The sequence below is a fragment of the Rhea pennata genome, unplaced genomic scaffold, assembly GCF_028389875.1.
Source record: "Rhea pennata isolate bPtePen1 unplaced genomic scaffold, bPtePen1.pri scaffold_33, whole genome shotgun sequence".
NCBI classification, from domain to species: domain Eukaryota; kingdom Metazoa; phylum Chordata; class Aves; order Rheiformes; family Rheidae; genus Rhea; species Rhea pennata.
In genome coordinates this window covers 1,655,876-1,675,390 of record NW_026907680.1, presented here as the reverse complement: position 1 = coordinate 1,675,390, position 19,515 = coordinate 1,655,876, and the positions used below count along the sequence as shown (strand labels likewise).

Here is a 19,515-nt window from a genome sequence, read left to right as displayed (position 1 = left end):
CTTTGTCCTCCACGCATTTTCCATTCCCCCCACAGCAGGAGCTGCGAGAGAAAGCGCCCATCACAGAATCATCGAAGGGTGGAGGTTGGAAGGGGCCTCTGGAGATCATCTCGTCCAACCCCCCTGCTCAAGCAGGGTCACCTACAGCACACTGTAAAGAGTGGCCAAGCATTAGACACTGTGTTTATCGATAACTGTGCAGTCTAGGCTTGTAGTTAATCTCCTTTTTTAGGCTTTCTTAATTTCAGGTTGGTGCTTGGGATCTGAGGCAAAGGCAGGAAGGGTTTTGGAGCAGCTGAGGTTGTCCGCTGGCCCGCGCTCACAGAGCGGTCTGCTGTAACTCGTTGTGCTCCCTTTCAGCGGCCAGCGGTGCTTTTATTCCTCCCTGCTCCTCGTGGTGAGGTTTGCAGGCAGGAGCAACACGTTTGGCCAGGCTCTGGCGTGGGGCAGCCGGGGGGTGTGCCCGCACGCGGCCGTAGTGGGAGCCGAGCAGGGGAAGAGTACGGCCGGGTGTGGGCACGGCCGGTGGCGGCCAAGGCGGGCGGCAGGGTGCGGGGGGCGTCGCGGCCGCCGCGCTGGGGCCGCCATGGCGCCTGGCGCCGCTTGCGGCCGGGTCGGGCAGGCGCCATCGGCCGGGGCGTCCGGGGCGGCTGCGCGAGCATCCCCCTGGCAACGGCGTCCCCCTGGCAACGGCGTCCCCCTGGCAACGGCGTTCCCCTGGCAACGGCGTACCCCTGGCAACGGCACCCCGCCCCCGCGGAACTGCCTCCAGTGACGTCACGGGTCCGCGCGACCAATCGTTGGAGGCGGCTGCGGTGAGGGCGGCTGCGGTGAGGGCGGAAGGCGGAGCCTGGGCCTGGGGCGGGGCCTGGGCGCCCTCGGGGGCGGAGCGGAGCGGAGCGGCGGTGTCGCCGCCCTCCCGGGGCGCCTGCTCGTTGCGGGGCCGAGTCTGCTTGTGGTCGGCGGGGTTTGGCTGCGGGGGAGCCGGGGCGTGCGCGCTCAGGGCCTGTCAGCGAGGCCTGGGAGCGCGGCGGGCCGCTGGCAGGTGACAAGTGTCCGTGCGTGTCGTGGTGTGTGCCAGAGTGGGGGGGGTGTGGGGAAGGGTCTAGGGTGGTGGAGGTGGGAGAGGGCTGTGCGTGTGAAATCCTGTCATTTCAGTTAAACCGCGTGTTCTCTGAGGTAACTCCTGTATGTTTGTGTTCAGCGACGAAGTAGCTGAGAGGTTTTGAAGCCTGTGGCCGGGGGAGGCGTGGCAGTTTCCTGCGCTGATGGGAGGAGCAGGGAAAGTGGCCAGTGTTACTGCTGTTGTGTGCGGCATTTATGGCGTAAAGGCGGGGGGGTGTGCGGAGGGTCTGGAGACGGACACGGGCCGGGGTTTTCAGTAGGAAAGCGGCCGGGCTGTGCACGGGCGAACGTTGTTTTTCAAAAGCGGAGTCGTCTCCCCCGCCCCCCTCCCCCCCCCCGCCGTTAACGGCATCTCCCCGGCAACGGCGTTCCCCCCCGCCCCGCCCCCCCCCCCGCAGAACTGATTCCGGTGACGTCACCTCTGCGCGACCAATCGTTGGAGGCGGCTGCGGTGGGGGCGGCGGGCGGGGCCTGGGCCTGGGGCTGGGCCGCGGCGCCCTCGGGGGCGGAGCGGAGCGGAGCGGCGGTGTCGCTGCCGACTCAGGGCCTGGCAGCGAGGCCTGGGAGTGCGGCGGGCTGTCGGCGGGTGACAAGCGCGCCCGCGTGTGTGTGTGTGTGTGTGTGGCATGGTGTGTGCTAGAGTGATGAGAGGAGTAGAATATGCAGGAAGCGTTATTTCTGTTACATAGGGCATTTTGTGGTGTAAAGGGGGGACGGTGTGGGGAGGGTACAGAGCTGTCCTGAGCTGACAGAAGGAGATAGGTGGGTGTTTTCAGTAGGAAAACTGCCAGGTTGTGCAAGATGTTTTCTTGGTCTGTTTTCCTTGCTTGGAGAAGGCAGTGTTGCCTCAGCATTCCGAAAAATGCTATTTCTCAAAAACGCTGTTGGAATCTGGCTCTCTTTTCTGTCCTCTGTACCTCAGTGGAGAAAATGGAAACTGTTTCACTGTGAAGAGGTGACAGTGCTTATGCAGTTTATAAGAGGAATATTGTTTTGGGTTTTTTGTTTTTGTTTTTTGTTTTTTGTTTTTAAACCACTGAAGCTCATTCTTAACACTACACACGATTTGGTACCTCAATGTGAAGTCCTTTTATGTAATTTCTTTTTGCTTTTTTACTTTTTTAAAGGTCTTGTACAGAGTGAGAATCTAACTGTATATAAATTTTCAATCTTTAACTTTCTTTGTGTGCTTCCTGTTGCAGACAATGGCGGCAGAACAGATTTCTGCAGCTTCGCTCCTTGACAGGACTGTGAAGATTAGGAGGGAGGCTGAAGAGCGGAAAGTGGTCTGGGCCTGGGGCCTCCTTAATATGTCTGTTGGGGGGATGATATATACTGACATGTATGTTGATTGTTATATCTGACTCAACTAAGTAAAGCATTCTACTTTGTATATGCTTAAATATTTCATAGGACCCAGTTACTGTTAAATTGATCGCTTCTTCCTTTTCCTTTTTAGGACTGGAAAACTTATAAGTTCCTATTACAACATCGCATTTTGGCCGCTCTGGTATATTGGTGAGTTGTCACAGCATATGAATTAGTTTTAGGGAGGAGGGAAGGTTTCAGCCTTCATTCTTCTTGCTGGGGAATTCATTTTTAAGGTTTGGGGTTTTTCGTTGTTGTTGTTTTTTAATAACCAAGCTTCATTTTGTTTTCCTTTATCCCTTTTGGTGCTGTTGGAATTTCATCATTTTAGTGACAAGTAAGAAAGAGTGTGAAGAACAGGTTTCCTACCTTAAATGTGTTTAATGTGTGCAATAAGGCTTTGGGGAATAGTTGAAATAGTAGCGTTGTGTTGTATTGTAGGGCTGCAGGACATTTCCAAATAATCAAATTTGGTTTCAAATGAGTAGGCTCAAAAGTAGTTGTATCTAATACTATTAGCGGATGAAAAGGAAGAAGAGTGAGAGCAATGTCAGGTAACGAGTGACAGAAGGTTTGGCAGAAGACACTTGATAAATAGCATGAAACTTCATTGCAGTGCTTTGTATCCTGTCTGGAAAATACCTTTCGCTTTTACAAATACATATTGTAGCAACAGAAATGAATTTCAATATAGAAAGGAAATTTATCTCTAATGGTTCTTGCATGAAAAGGAGAAGTTGTCTTACGTCCGTGCTCAGACTGGCAGTTATTGGTAGCCCTAACAATAAACTATTCTTGATTTGTGTATAAACTTGTTTTCTCAGATCATTTACTGTTACTCCTGTTTATGGTGCCTAGCATGATAAAAACCTTTGTGTTTGTTATAGAGCTTGCGCTTGTATCCCTGTTCAGTCTGAATGCCTTATTTGATTTTTGGATGTACTTCAAGTACACAATGGCACCAACTACCTTGGTCATGACTCGTAGACAGCAGATCCTTCTAGGGATGCAGAATGCAGGTAGGTGTTATAAATTATAAATACTTTTTTTAAAGATGATATCTTTCTCAAGCCCATGAATCTTTAGTGAAGTGAGTTCTCAGTTACCTCATCTGACAAGAGCAGTAAGATGAACTAACTGCAGCCTATAAAAATTCAAAATAAAAGTGATAAATTGATGAGCAATTAAGGGGAGAAGTGGAGAGGAAACAACCAATACAAAAGGAGAAAAGGAGAGTGGGCTGTTAAAGGGCAGTGAGAGAGACTTAAACTTTATGAAGCTGGACAAAGAATTTGTAACCTATAAATGGGATTGAGAACAAGGCAGAGTGTATAGGTTTGTATTTAAATTTGGTATCCTACTATCATCATACTGACTGGAGAGCGCCAAATTAGAAAGAGAAAAGAGACCTTAGTGTGCAGTCTGAAAATGACAGGCTAGAGAGCAGTTGCTCTGAAAAGTTCTGAACGTCTAAGTGATGTTGTCAAATATAGAAAAACTTGGCAGAGTTTGAAAATACAGCAAAAGCAAGGTGCTAGTACAATGTGTTACATACTACTAGGCTGCCTCCAGAGAAAGAGCGGCAGATACGGGAGTAGGGTTATATCACCGCAGCTGAGGAGTGTAATATCTGGGTTTGCACAGGTAAATGAGACATTAGATGTGCTAAAGACACATGAAGCAGGCAGGTAGAGTAGCTGACCAAATAAGTTAAATAATTGCCTCGGGCTATGCAAAGGTGCTTGGTAGAATTTAACTGAAATTTTAAATTGTAGAATTTGTATTGAATTATGATCACGTGTCCCAGTTTTCTGATTTTTATGTCTTTGGGGTTGACTGCTGAATCCTGTAGGGGTCAGACTAGAATAGTCTTTTTAGTGTCCTAGAATTTCCTTAAGGGAAGAGAGTTGTGTATGTGTGTTTTGCTGTGTATTTAAAGTGAGGAGGAGAGTTCTGGGCTGCTGCATGTACAGTGCTGATTGTGGTTTTTTTTGCTTATTGCAGCGGTACAAATAATTCCAGCACATGAGCTGGCAGCGAAGAAAGTCCCTTCTTCTACGCCTTCTCCTAGAGTCCAGGGTCAAACTGTGCTGAGTTACAGCCCATCCCGGCCCTTCAGGGCCAGTCCAAAGTTTACTTCTGGTTGTATCTCAGGGTACAGCCCTCAGCGGCAGGCTCTGTCAAGCAACAGCGCTTCTTATAGCAGTGCTTTAACCTATTCACCAAGCAGCAGCTACAGTAAGGTAATGACCAAGGTGGCTTCAAGGGGAATGGTTTGGCTTTGCTTATCGTGTCCTTGTGTTGTGCTGTAAGCCATTGGAGGTGTGCGGCCGGCAGTGGAGGGTCCTGTGTGTGTGTTCGCTTTGTTTGCAAAGCAGATGAAATTTGTCTTGTCAGTATTCATCCTCTTACCCTGGTGTTAATTTATTTGTTTTAGAGTAGCTAGTTTGTTTCAGAGCACAGCAAAAATAAGAAACTAGAATGTAACTACAAAATAGCAAAAACCTTCCCCCAAACGAGAGCATATTTTATAGCAGCAATCAGCAGAGTAATCAATTCTTATGCTGAGTCGATCTATTCATTTAGTTTATAAAGTCAAAATGGAACTCTCACTTTCCTCATGTGACACAACTGTTTGCTTTTATTTCCCAAAGCTTTCCAGCTTCAGCTCTTCTCCTACTGGTTCACCATATGCCTCAAGTGTTGGGCCAGTGGAAAGCACCGGGCTAAGGTCTCGTTGCCACTTTTCACCAATGCGGTATAGTTCCCGTATGAGTCAAGATGATGAAATCACAGACCGCAAGTCACTGCAAAAGTACCTTCGAAGCGAAGAAGAGAAACAGCGTAGACTTCAATTGGGTACGTAAATAACTTCATGTAGCCTGAAAAGCTTGGCAAGGAGGGGATGTTGGTTTTATTGATGAGGAGTGGATGAGAAAAGTTGGAAAAGATTCCTGCACAGAAAGAGAGCTGCTGAAGTACTAGTCTATATTATAGATATACTAATAATCTCTGTAGCATTTGTTGTGTATAGTGGACTACAATGAGTTGAAGGGCTTTATCACCTCGATGAGAGGGATATTTTGTGGAGAAGGCAGTTTAGCTAAAGGTGGTGAATTACCTGCAGGCAGTTTTTGTCTGGGATAGGGACAGTGCCTTATTAATATAAAGATGAAATCAGTGTTTATGCAGACAGATTTTGGTGTATGTATTTATGATAATTCATGAGCACATCTCTCCTGTCAAAGCCTTAATATAGTGACCTATTGCCTGCAGTGTTGCTTCTGTGATTACTTGGTGATAATTTTATGGCTGTTCAATGTCATTTCAGCAAGTTCATGTTCCAGCTCTCCTTCCAGCAGCCCAGCCTTTTGGAACTACAGCCGTTCCTTAGTAGAGCAAGCACAGGTGCTGAGAAAGTACCAGTATCAGGTGGCTTGCATGCCCCAAGCTCCATCAGCACACAAGGACGAAGCTCGTCTGAGCTCTCCACTGACTGCAGAAGAAGTAAGCTCAGCACCAAAGGAGCCAAGAGAGAAAAACAGGGCTCTAAAATATGTGGCTCCATCCAAATGTGAACTCCGTCAACAGTGCTAGAAAGGGAGAAATCCTATAGCATTTAACCATCTTCATACAGCTTGTAAGACTTTTTGCCACAAGGGGTATACATTTCAAATTCCGGACTGTAAAATTTTACAATTGTAAAATTGTAAAATGATTTCTTCCTTGGTGAACAAGGTACCTGTGTTTAGGTGGAAAAGTGACTCCTGAGAGAATTTCAGGTTTCATGCTTTGTGGTCTTTGTAATTAACTAATACTCACCGTGTAGGCCACGGTGGAAAGCTGGAAACTTCTGTTGGTTTGGCCAACTCTTCAGAATTATTTTATCTGAAGTTGTTTAATATTACTGTGTGTCTGAGAACAGACAGACTTCGAGTTCAACTCAAGAATGGTGGTTGCGGAACTTTTTTTTACCATTTTGTACTCTGGATAAAATAAACTTGTGACATAAAAAATGACTGGAAACTGACCTGTACCTAATGTAGTGAAATAGTTGAAGGTGTGTAAAATTGTTCTCCTTTACATTTGTGTCTGGAATAAGTCTGATTCAAAAGAATGTCATTAACGTAGCTTTTAATTAAATTTGATCTGTTTTCTTTATGTCGTACATTAACTTAGTCTACCCTGCAACTTGGACCAATTTTATCCTAACAGAGCAGGGAACGCAAAACTGTGCGTTTGGACTCACGGGAGATTTAGTGTACTGTGAACAGAGAGTAGGAGAGTAGTATGGTAAGCTACTGTAGAATTCACATGATACAGCCATTAGATGAGAGTTCTGGAACAAATGCAATTTGAATTATGTGCTGTGGCTGCGGTCAGAAAACGTCTTAGGCCCTAAAAACTCTTTAGTATTCTGTTAGGTTGCTGTATGTAGGTAATAATGTTCTTTCCATAGGTTTGGGCAAGGGTGATTGTGAATCGACGACAGCTTGATTACCTGGATTCCTGGACCGCTAGGTTCAGAAGTGTAAGTCCTGTCCCTATGAACTGCCTGTTCTTGCTGTTAGAATAGGTACAGCAGAATGAAAAAGTACCTCAGTGCTCCATGTATACCTAAGGAAGTGAAAAGAATTACATATTTGAGTCTATTTGAGGATTAGGGTGGGCTTGGACATGGAGACTAGAACAGCATGCTTGTAACAAAGAAGTATTAGGACACATTTTCAACCTGAACTTTTGCACTTGCTGACCTAGGTGTTTTCTGTTCTGAAAACTTTACAGCTGTAAAGTTCACCCACCTTTGAATGAAGACACGTGCATCTTAACACACAGTGGATGTGAAAAGACTTGTTTTTTCTTTCTACAACCCAATTTTCTGAATTTTTTCTGTTTTTTTTCTCCTGTATTTCAAACTCCTTCTGGACTCAAATAAAGCATGGGAAATGCCAGCCCGTTGACTTTTTCCAACAGCCTTGAGGAGTGTAATAAAAAAACAAAAAGAAAATTTTGGTCTTAGGCAATTGCTTTAGCAGAGGAAATACAATCACATACTATGACAAAATAATTTGTAAGCCTAACTTTGAATTACCCCTTCAGTCAGCAACTATCACGTATGTAGTTCTTCTAAGTAGTGGGACGAGTGAAAAGTAAAAGATTTCTATGAGATGTGGGGTTATGACTGTTCTGTAGCAGATTCCTAAGCATCTGTTCATAAACCTACAGGCAGCTTGGCTTCAGTTCCCAAATCGTGTCACATACAAGTGTCACATATTGTGTTTATCAGGCCCTTCATTTCCTGAAAGGGTTTTGAGAGGGAGTGGACCCATGAAAGTTTAAATTACCACTATGAGTGTCGTGCAGTGCCTCAGAATACCCCTTTTCTCATTGTTCAGGAAAGCTTTATCAGTATCACTGCTTTCTGGAGATTTGTTTTCCCAAGTCCTCTATAGTGAATTTTTGGCATTTTAGAGGGTCTTTCTAGAGCCAATCACCCCTATCTAAATTGGAGCTCTTAATTACTTTTCCTCTTTGGTTGACTTCAAAGTTCCTGTTGTTAAACTCCTTTGTGATTGTAACAGTGATGCTGACTAGAGAGTAAACTAACATTTTTGTCACATTCTTGTTGCTTCTAAGCTTTTTAATTTTTGCATTTCTCTTTCCTAGTGGATTAATGAGACTATTTTAGTGCCACTTGTACAAGAGATTGAGTCTGTGAGCAGTCAGCTGAGAAGAACGGGGTACCCAGAAATGCAGGTTGGAGGTATGATGATAGAGTAACTGGGGGGTTCCCTGTGGTGGTTGGTAGCAGGCCACCCCATAGCAGGGCACTGCATAGGTAGTATAGAAAACAAGTCTGCTAAGAATTACAGTTCCGTTTCCTGTTTGTATTGGTGTGATCTTTGCTTCATGTAATGCATTTTACTAAACTGGAAGGATTCTTCATAGGATTTCTGGAAATACTGATAAAGGCATGCTGATGCTGCAATAGCATAAAATTCTTAAGCCTCTTGTTTCCTCTGAATTCATTCCTGGAGAGTTAAAGGCTCAGATTAACATCCTTGTATCTTAAACTGTCAGAAAACTATCACACGTTGCAAGGATGGTTGCCTGTCAGCCCTCTCTGTCTACGTTAGTATGTGTCTTTCCAAACTTCCTTAAAATCAGCTACTTCCTGAAAAACCTATTGCTGTTCCTTCCTTAAATTGTTACCTGCTATCTTGTCTGAAAGCAAACAGGCCACAAAAAGTTTTATGAAAACTTAGATGTGATACATTGTATCCAAATAGTGTTTAAGAACTGAGAAGTCATCTTATGACTGTGATAATAATAAATCTATAGACCTAGGAAGTATTTATTTATTTATTTATTTTAACTTAAATTAATTCTGTTATCACAGGCGATTAATCGTTTGCATTTAAGATCTAAGATCATTTTAAGGTTAAGATACATTAAAGTTTATTTATTTATTTATTTTAACTTAGAATAGTTCTGTTATCAGAGATAGGCTATTAATCGTTTGCATTTAAGATCTAAGATCATTTTAAGATTAAGATACATTAAAGATTATTTAAGTACTAGGTGTAGCACTAAGTGGGGTTGGGGAGGATAATCTCAGGTGGATTTTGGAGAGCTATGGGCATTAGAAGAAAAGATCTTTTGGTTGGGGCAGTTGATTTTTGCTGTTTTGGGGTCCCCCCCCTCCTTTTTAAGCATTTTGATGAGCTAGAATTCTAGCTAAAATTTCATAGTGCAACTCTGAAGGAACTCCTTCTGTTGCCCTATCACATGCATATCCCCCTCAATCAAGAGCAGGATTTGATAGGCTTCATTTAAACAAAGCCTACTTTTTTTTGGCCTGTTTGTAGTTTGTCCTCAAGATCTGCATCTGTTGTGGTGCCTGTGAAAAACTGATCACTTACTGACCTCATCTCCACCTTGCTGCCCTCCTACTGCTCTGTAAAATGGATGTTACTTCTTCCCTTTTTCACACTATAGGTTTCTGTTTTCTTTTGGAATGCAAGCCCTTCAGATAAGGGTCTGTCGTCTTTTGCGACCGCACAGTGCTGCATAGCGTTTATGTTCTGTGGTTTAAGGGAGACAGCTAGTACTTCACTGGGATTGGAAACAAACATTTGGAGTATTGGATAAGCTGTTAACTTTGTATAAATCTTAGTAAATTATCTTAGTAAGTTACCTTAGTAAATAGTGAGACAAAAAAGCCAGTTCCTCCTTGTAACATTGCATTTGTTAATGCCTTGTAAGGGAGGATGTTCAAATTTCTGTCGTGGATGCAGATGTCGTGCTGGCTCTTGTCGCATGCAGAAGCCAGCATCAGCAATCTGAAACAAGCAGCGCTTGTTAAAGCTCCAGTCATGCCAACTCTGTACGCTATAATGCAGTATTTGGATATTGCAGCGAACCAAGAGTATTTGGTTGAAAGGGTCAAAGGTATGTGGTCAACCATACTGACTTTAAAACGTTTCCGTTAGCTGGGTCAAGCGTCGGTGGTGTCAGATACCCCGTCAATTAAGAGGTTTGAACTACAGTCACAGCAGGGAGAAGAGCTGCTTTTCAAGTAGCAGAGGTAGTTTTTGCAACTTCCTCTTTTCATACCAATGTAATGATGTGGGACTTGGCATGGAAGTTTTTATTTCTTCTCTCAGTTTGGGGTGTGAAGTGTCCTATTTAATCCCTTCATTAATTACCAATAAAAAATACCTTGTAAACTCCACTCCCCTAACTTTATATCTTTATAAGCACTTCCTTAGTTTAATTTTTCCTATTTTGTGCACTGAAAATACATGCAGTGTTCTTGAAGCTAGTGTCAAATATGTCCTTCTTGCACCTTCAACCTCCAGTAGCTGAATAAATTTTGTTTTTTCAGAGCTTTCTCAGGGAGGATACATGAGCTCATTCCGATGGAACAGAGGAGGAGATTTCAAGGGCCGTAAGTGGGATGCTGACTTGCCCACTGACTGTGCTGTAAGTTTTCAAAGAAGGCTTAATATAACTTCCTAAAGGGTGTCTTTCAGGGTAGATTTTTGTGTGTGGTAGCAATTAAGTCTTTTGAGGAACATGGTCAAAATCCTGTTTGCCTCCCTATCCTGATAATCCCATTGTAGTCAGTGAAATTATGCAAGGAATAATGCAAATGGGATTGGACATTGTGCAGATCACAAAAATGCGATTTCATGTCTTAGTCTTAAGCCGGCCTCTTATTTAGACTCATCTGAGATGTCAGTCAGGTAACTGTTTTGGGAGCAACCTGACAGAAGGTTGCGGATTTGTTAGAGCAATATTCTTACCTTATTAAAAAAAAAAAGAAAAAAAAAAAAAAAGTCTGCTTTAACCAAACCTCATAATTTCTCATGCAAGATGAACCTTAAAATTTTCCTGTGCTGTAATGGTTAGAAGAACAAACGGATTAAGTGGCGTGTCTTCATGTTTATTTAATTCAGTAATTTCTTGAGAGATCCACAGGCATTACATTATCTTACTTGAGAACAGACTTGTAGTCATGCTTAGCCAATTAATGCAAAAGGTCAGGAGAAAGCACTTCAGTGAATACAGTGACTTGAAAATTCAACTGAAATAGATAAAAGAAAGGCCACAAGATAATCCAAGTAGTGGAGAACAAGCTTCACGTGTGACTCTTCAGTTGAACTCTGTATTTGAAAGGAGAGTTCAGGTGATTTGATTCCCTCTGTAGATGTTCAGTTACTGGGGAGAAGCAGAAAGAAGATTCATATGCAAGTTTTACAACCTTGCTGACAAAGATGCAACAAGATTGAATTGCTGGAAGCTAAAGCTGAGCAAAATCTGTCTTGAAATAAGATTTGATTTTCTAGTTGTGAAGATGACTAAATATTTGGGAATGACAAGCGTAACACAGACCATCACACCCTGAATTCATTGTCTTTTAATGAAACCAGCTAAGAGAGGTAGTATTGGACAATGTACTAAACTTGTAAAGATTCTGGGAAAGAAGTTCTGATATAACAGATGAAATTAATATTGAACACTTGTCTCGAAGCTTTGGCATTAACTTAAGACAATAAGTGCCAAATGAAGAGTTTTTAACGGTAATGTTAGTCTCATTGCATGCAACTTAAAGCAATAATTTCTGCTAGACCTCTTGAGGCTTTGGGCATTTAGCCCATAGAAATTCTTCTGTCTGCCAAACAAATCCTATGTTGAACACAGGAGGTATCATACTACAGAGTAATTTGGTCACGCTGCACCCAAAGAATGTTGAGAAGTCTACTGTAAGAGTTAAAATACAACATGCAGTACTGCGATTTTCTCGCTGTTAGCTAAGAAGATACTTGTTCTAGGACTTTCTTCCAAAATGTTGAAAGCTGGTAAGATTCATGAGCAGTTCAAGTTTGTCCATTGATTTTGTTTTGCCATTTTTGACAAGAGATGAGCAACTTGCTGGGTAAGTGTAGTGTTTGGAAAAGTTGTCATTAGATCGGATCGGCCTCTCTAAGCCAAATCTTTGCAGCTAGCGTAGAAACCATCATGAAATCAGGTATCTTGTAGTTTGTCCTATACATGCTATTCAGATCTGTGACTTTGCAAATTCTGTGAGATGTGAAGATAGTTACTTGTATGTCAGGAGTTCAGTTCACATGCAGCACCTTTTTAACGTGTTGTGACTGAAAGGGTTTCATTTACAGGAAGAATAAACTTGTCTTGATGTCTGTGGCGTGCCCTGGACCATTGAATTCAGTGCTCTAAGTGTTAAGCTGCCTTGGGCTTCTAAACATGGTGGGATTAATTAAGTCCATGATGCAGCAACAGACTCTCAAATACCCTAACTAATGTCTGAGATTATGGAAAGAAAGCTGCTGTCCTGTCAGTCTTCTTAATGATACTAAAATGAGATTTGTTTTTGTTTGCACAGATCCTTATGCACATATTCTGCACTTACCTCGATGCCAGACTGCCCCCTAGCCCCAAATACCCCGATGGCAAAACCTTCACTGCCCAACACTTTGTTCAAACACCAGATAAACCAGGTATTGGCATTCTTGGACTGCTTGTTTAGCTGCTGTTTCCTGCTTGAATCCCATCAGCGCTCTTAAAATCCCTATCTTATTTTAAAACTTTAATTCACAGACATTACAAATGAAAATGTATTTTGCATCTACCAAAGCAACATCAATCCACCCCACTATGAGCTGATCTACCACCGCCAGGTCTACAATCTGCCCGAGGTATGATCGTGTTAGTTTTTTCTGCTGTCAGGAAACCTTGAGCAGACCTGATCTGTTTCTTTTTCATTCTTCCTTTTCCTTTGGAACTAGCCACATCTATTGAATATGTAGGCTGGCTCAGTGCAGAAAGCAAATGTTACCACAATCTTTGACCATCGTGTGGTATTTAGTCTGCTGCTGAATGATAGCTTCAGTGCCTAACTTAGGTACATCAGTGCCCAGGCAGCAGCTTCCTCTTGTTGTTTATTTTCTGATGATTTATTCTAAAATCCTAATTTATGTAAGCTCTGAGGTGTGTTGCTATTCCTCATTGCCAACAAGACTGATGCTTGTCTGTAAGAGTTTTTGGAGGGAAACATCTAATCTCAATATCAAAATACTAGACTTTTCCTGTACATCTTGATTTTATTATTGAGCCCCGATTGTGACTTGATTTTCTGATTTCAGAAAAGCTCTTTTAAAAAGCATTTAAAAATATTTGAGGGTGATAATCCATCTAGAAAACAAGCTTGGTCTTTTTCTGGTGTTTGCCTAATTGAAAGATAAGAATTGAGGCAAAACCCCAGCAGTCTAAGCTGTAATACCATTTCGCGAGGTCTCTGTTATAGTTTTTTCTCATCTCTGATGATATAACAGGCCAACAGGGCTCGCACTGCAGTATATGTATCTTGCAAAACGTTTTGAAGGAAAAATTGTGCTGCTCCACCTAAGATCAGGACAGGGGATGACAGTTGTTTTAAATAAGACATTCTAAGATATTAGTATGGTTGTTTGCATGTGATTTCATTTCCAAGTTTTTTCTCTTCCTGTGGTATTCAGGGCAGAAACAACATGTTCCATACATTGCTTATGTTTCTGTACATCATAAAGACAAAAGAATCTGGGATGCTTGGGTAAGTGTCAAACGTTCCGTATCATTGCGCTGCGCACGAGATCCGAGCAGGAGCTTTCTGTTTTGAAATACCGTAACTGAAGTTGCTATCATAGGACGATACTGATGGAATTAAAATGCTCTTCTCATTTTAAGTAATGGCAGCCTTTTTACAAAATCATGTCAGTTTTGTGTGCATGAGCGTGCAGGAAATGTTTTGTGCTTTTCTTTGGTCTTGTCCTGGCTGAAAAATCCTGTGGAGTCCATGCTGCGGAACAGTGGCCTTGGCCAGACAACCAGGTTGCTACCTTCTTGCTAGAAGTACTGTGCTATTTATAAACAGGAGACAGACACTGCCATAGTGCTGTAATCTCTTGTTTTTGGCATAACAAGAGGAGTTTCGAGTGCACAGTGAAAGCTGCACTGACATAAAAGCAATGTCCGGACTTTTTTGTTCTGAAAGAGCTGTCTTTAATTCGAGGTGAAACACGATACCTACATAAATGTTAAAATGCTGATGTGTGGGATTGGCAGTTTTTCTTGTAATGAAGATTTGTTTTAAATAGGAGCTTTAACTTACTTGTGTCTTATCGTTATAATGCTGTTTTTGCAGGCGAGTGAATTTTGGTGCATCAGGAGTCAACGTTCTAGGGGTGTTTGGAGAGTAACATCTCTAGCAGGACTGCAGCTCAGAAGAACGATCCTGCTTCTCCTACAAGACGAACTGAGCAGCATCGTTTCACTTGTTGCCTTGAATATGGACTATGAAATGGGATAATTTAAACTCTGCTTTATGGACAGAGGGGAAATGTTTGTAATTTCTGTACAGTTTTGGGGAGGATACTCTGTAAAACGTTGTATTGTTTTTTACTGATGAAATGTATCTAAACAGGAACTCCAGGCAGGTCTTTTCTATTTGGCTCCTCACCTTAACAAATCGTATTTAAACCCCCCTTGCTATTTCTGTTGCATTTACTCTTCAAGCACTCTAAAGAGCTTAACTGACCGCAGGGCTCAGCAATGAACCCGCGCTTGCCGCGTTTGAGGGTGGAATGCAGCAGCGCAGCTGGGACGTGTCTCCCGCAGTTGTACCCAGCCGCTCGCTGGCGAGCAGTCCCTTGAAAAGACAGTTACTGCAACGCGGCCAACTGCCGGATTCACAAGATCCAAGAGATTCCAGACGGGCATAACAGGCGCCAAGTTAGCGCTTAAACCGATTTTTGGTTAATTTAATTAGATGCGATCTGAAAGGACGTTGTCTTTTATCCCTGCTCATTGGAATAATTGGATTTTGTGACCTCTCTGGATGCTTCAGGTGTCTCCACTGCAGATATAAGGGAAAGAGAAAACTTTTTGACTTGCTGGTTTCAGTAGGTATTTTTAAAATAGATTTAAAACAAAACAAAATAACCCTACCATTCAAATGTGACCATCTTACGAGACAGAAGATGTTGTGGGTGATTGAGTACGACTAGAACGTTACCCTGCCTTTGCTTTTTAATTTTTTAAAAATTCTTTTATTTCTCATGTTAGCTTTTCTGCTAGCAGCTCCTTACTTTTAGGGCCTTGCAGAGTGGCATGTGGCTTCAGCATCCCTGCATGAAACCAGAGTGGATACACCTGCGTGGGCTCATCCCAGGAACTTCAGGGAACACCCCGAAGTTCCTGCTGCCTTGCCAGAGCGTGCCCAGAAATGGCTTTTTTCTCTTTTTTTCCCCTGGGGGCGAGCGGCCGCCGCCTGGCCAGAGCCTCCGGCTTCTCGGGAACGAGTCAAGCTCTGGGGCCACCGGGCAAGCTGCGGTTCCCGTTGCAGTGACGGTCTCAAAGCTCGGGCAGCAGTGGAACGTCCCCGCTGCGGAACGACGCCTGCGCGAGCGTCTCACCATGCCTGTGCCTGCCGCCGTTCCCCTTCTGCGGAATTGTCTTTTGGGGGAAAACACTTGCCTTTGTTTCAAAGAGCGGGCCCTGCTTTTTAAGGGGGGGGATATTTCTCTAAGAATTCCCCCCTCTGAGACTTGTTAATATCACTTATCTAGCAAGTCTCATTTAAACAACTTCAATTATTCTTACATGAATGTTAAGTTAATTCTAAGTATTTCCCATGGCATGGGTAATCCAGGAGATCTGGGGATAGAGAAGCAAGCAGTAATCTGAGTCACTTTTTCTGAAGGCCCGTATAAGCTACAAAATCAGGTTAGCTCTACCAATGAGCGTGCATAACAAAGTTAACAATGTCCTCATTTTCCATCTTAACTCTATAGCAAACAAATTAAATTAAACAAATCAATATTCTTGTAAATCAGCTCTATCTATAATTAACAATACTATCAGAATGCAAAATAACACCTAATAACACTTAAGAGCACTCTATTTCCATATAAAAGAGTTCAATTTTCCAAGTGCAGTTCATCACTTTTGTAACTTCTGTGTTCTTCTCTTGGGAGCTATCTTGTGGGTGTGGCAGTCCACGAGTCATTCAAAGGTGCCTTCTGTATTCGGGAATAGTGGGTCCAGGAACTTATTCCCTCCACCTTTACTGCAGTAGGAGTTGTCAGAAGCACCAGGTAAGGTCCTTTCCACTTTTCTCTTAGTGGTTCTTCTTTCCATGTCCGAATATAAACTAGATGCCCAGGCTTGAAGTCATGCACAGGGGAGTCCAATGGAAGGGGGGTACGTTGATTAAGGTACCTATGTAAAGATGTTAGTACCCGAGACAAAGACAATAAATACTCTCTCAACATTTCTTCCCCTCTTACATGCATTTGATCACTTCGTCCCCCTATTTCATTAATTGGGTAAGGTTTCCCATAAAGTGTTTCAAAAGGGCTTACTCCCTTTTTTATTCTTGGGGTTATTCTTATTCTCATCAAGGCCATTGGTAATACATCTACCCATTTAAGATGGGTTTCCTGACACAGTCTTGAAATATGTCTTTTAAGTGTTTGGTTCATTCTTTCTACCTTACCGCTAGACTGGAGTCTGCATGGAGTGTGTAATTCCCATTTCATCTGTAAAAATCTGGATGTTCCTTGAACCACCTCTGAAATAAAATGAGGTCCATTATCTGAGGATATACCTTCAGGAATCACAAATCGAGGAACTATCTCTTTTAGTAAAATCTTAATTACCTCTTTTGCACGATTGGTGGAGCATGGGAAGGCTTCTGGCCAGCCAGAAAATGTATCTACCAAAACAAGTAAATCTTTAAACCGACCACATTTAGGCAATTGAGAGAAATCGATCTGCCAGTGTTCCCCTGGGGTTAATCCTCTTCTTAGTTCTCCCATAGGTGGTTTCTTCTGAATTTTGGGGTTAGTTGCACAACAGGTGGGGCATCTCCTTACAATAAGGTCAGCATTTGATAGCATCTTTGATCCCACAGCATATCTTTTTTACGCTGCTTATCATAGCATCTGCTCCCATGTGAGTTTCTTCATGCAGTCTCTTGAGGAGCACTTCCATCATTTTGGCTGTAGTTAAAACTTGTCCATTTGGGGTGACTCACCACCCTTTAGCATTTTTTGTACATTCTAGCCTTTATGCCAACTGATTTTCTTTGTCTGAATATTCAGGACGTCTCACCTGTATTTTTCTACTGGGTAATAAAGCTCCAATCACCTGTCCTGCTAGTGCTGCCTTTTTGGCTGCCATATCTGCTCTCCTGTTTCCTTGTGTCACTTCACTATTTCCCTTCTGGTGGGCTTTGCAACGCATTATAGCTACTTCTTTGGGTTCCATTATTGCTTTGAACAATCTTAATATCTCTTGTCCATACTTGATATTACTTCCTTGAGAATTTAAGAGCCCTCGTTCTTTCCAAATCGCTCCATGAGTGTGAACTACCCCAAAAGCATACTTTGAGTCAGTATCTATATTTACTCTTTGGCCCTTTCCGATTTCAAGGGCTCGTAAAAGGGCAATGATTTCAGCCTTTCTTGCTGAGGTGTTTTGTGGCAATGGTTTAGCTTCTACTTCTTTCCACTGAGTCACTACTGCATATCCAGCCTTTCTCTCTCCATTCTGTACAAAGCTGCTACCCACAGTCAATGTGCGGGCCTCTTGTATTAATAAAGACGGTGGCTGCTATAGCCTGGAGGCAGGCCGGCCATCCTTTACTTACTTTGTCTAATTGTTTAGAAAGATATGCCACCGGTCTTTTCCGGCTCCCAAGCATTTGGGTCATTACTCCCGAGGCCACCTGCTGCCGCTCATGCACATACAATTGAAAGGGTTTAGCCATATCTGGGAGTCCCAGTGCTGGAGCTTCCGTCAATTTCTTTTTTATTTCATCGAAACTAGCACGGCATTCTGGGGTCCGCTCTAACCATTCCTCCGGACCCTTTAGGGCTGCATATAAAGGTTTAGTTATCAGCACAAAATTAGGGATCCATATACGGCAAAATCCTGCCATTCCCAAGAATCCCCTCAGCTGTCTTTTTGTGCGGGGTCCTGCAATTCGGCATATAGCCTCTTTTCTTTCCGCTCCTAGTGCACGGTCTCCTTTTGATATTTTAAATCCAAGATATTGGACTTCCTTCTTCGCAATCTGAGCCTTTTTCTTTGAAACACGATACCCGGCAAGTCCCAAAAAATTGAACAGACTCACTGTCGCCTCTAAACATATTTGCTCTGAATCCGCTCCACTCAAAATGTCATCCACATACTGTAAAAGAGTGACATTTTTGTTACCTTCCTGCCATTGGGCTAGTTCTTTGGCCAAGATCTCACCAAACACGGTAGGGCTGTCCTTGAATCCTAGAGGAAGAACCGTCCAGCATAACTGCTCCTTCCTCCTTGTAGTGGGACTTTCCCATTCAAAGGTGAAAATTGTCTGGCTTTGTTCTTCTATAGGAATACAGAAAAAAAGGCATCTTTTAAATCTCGCACTGTAAAACAATTGTTAGTCTCAGGCACCGAGGCTAAAAGAGTATATGGGTTTGGCACACTTGGATGGATATCTTCTGTTATTTGATTCACTGCCCTCAGGTCCTGGACCAGTCGATATTCTTGGGAGTGCGGTTTCCTTACCGGCAGGATTGGTGTATTGAATTCAGACTGACACTCTCTAAGCAAGCCATATTGCAAGAAGGCATTAATTAGGGGTTCCAATCCTCTACGTGCTTCTAGCTTGATAGGGTACTGATGCACCCTAACTGGCTTCGCTCCTGGTTGCAGCTCTATTTTGACTGGAGTCGCGTTTTTTGCTTTGCCTGGCTTTGTTGAGGCCCAAACCAAGGGAATCACCGCATCCAATACACTTGAAGGGATACTTGCACTGTTATCGTCTGGAGCCGATCCCATCAAAAGGCAGATTTGTGCTCTCCATGCCGATTCTGGAGGGCTGTGGAGCTGCACGGAACTCTCAGAAAAGGTCACCTGCGCATTCAGTTTGCATAGTAAATCCCATCCTAATAAAGGGAGGGGACACTCTGGCATAGAGAGAAATTCATGAGTCAATTTAGTACCTCCAGTCATGCACTCCATTGGTTGCAAAAATGGCCTCAAAGCTTTCCTTCCCGTAGCCCCAACAATGGTGGTAGCAGTCTTACTTAAGGGTCCTTTACAAATAGTTATCAGTGAATGAGTGGCTCCACTATCTAATAAAAAATCTATAGTTTCTTTCCCCAGCTTTACTGGAACCAGGGGATCAGCTGAGGAAATACTATATTTCTCCCCCGGTCCCCTTCATTCCATATGTGACTCCTCTAACATAATTAGGTTGGTGTTTGCTGGGCTCTGTAGCTTTGTTATCCTTCTTCGATTTGGACATTCATCTTTCCAGTGCCCTTCCTGCCTACAAAATTGCACATTGATTTGGACCCAAAGCGGGTCTAGGGAGGCCTCCTCCTGGACTCCCTCCCCTTCCACCTCTTCCTCCTCTGTTACCTCTCCTGCTTCCCCTGCCCCTGCCTTGGAATTCATTCCTCT

General features: G+C 43.2%; 2 protein-coding genes across 2 annotated transcripts in view; one reads left to right on the top strand and one right to left on the bottom strand.

Annotated features, from left to right (window-relative positions):
• The window catches only part of LOC134154689 (transmembrane protein 209-like), a 43,804-nt gene extending 29,549 nt beyond the window's left edge, over positions 1-14,255 (top strand). The window contains exons 2-15 of the mRNA XM_062601371.1: positions 2,341-2,467; positions 2,585-2,643; positions 3,381-3,512; positions 4,498-4,736; positions 5,148-5,356; positions 5,829-6,000; positions 6,953-7,024; positions 8,161-8,257; positions 9,820-9,945; positions 10,382-10,479; positions 12,404-12,518; positions 12,619-12,716; positions 13,536-13,609; positions 14,201-14,255. Of these exons, the coding sequence (XP_062457355.1) occupies positions 2,341-2,467; positions 2,585-2,643; positions 3,381-3,512; positions 4,498-4,736; positions 5,148-5,356; positions 5,829-6,000; positions 6,953-7,024; positions 8,161-8,257; positions 9,820-9,945; positions 10,382-10,479; positions 12,404-12,518; positions 12,619-12,716; positions 13,536-13,609; positions 14,201-14,255 (1,673 nt within the window). The remainder of the gene's footprint in view (positions 1-2,340; positions 2,468-2,584; positions 2,644-3,380; positions 3,513-4,497; positions 4,737-5,147; positions 5,357-5,828; positions 6,001-6,952; positions 7,025-8,160; positions 8,258-9,819; positions 9,946-10,381; positions 10,480-12,403; positions 12,519-12,618; positions 12,717-13,535; positions 13,610-14,200) is intronic.
• Positions 14,256-16,382: 2,127 nt separating this feature from the next.
• On the bottom strand, positions 16,383-19,041 carry LOC134154688 (uncharacterized; the record flags this gene model as incomplete). Its single annotated transcript, XM_062601370.1, is given in 3 exon segments — positions 16,383-16,856; positions 18,107-18,451; positions 18,454-19,041. Coding segments are annotated over 3 exon segments (1,407 nt in total), but the record flags the coding sequence as incomplete, so codon positions are not given.
• Positions 19,042-19,515: the final 474 nt, after the last annotated feature.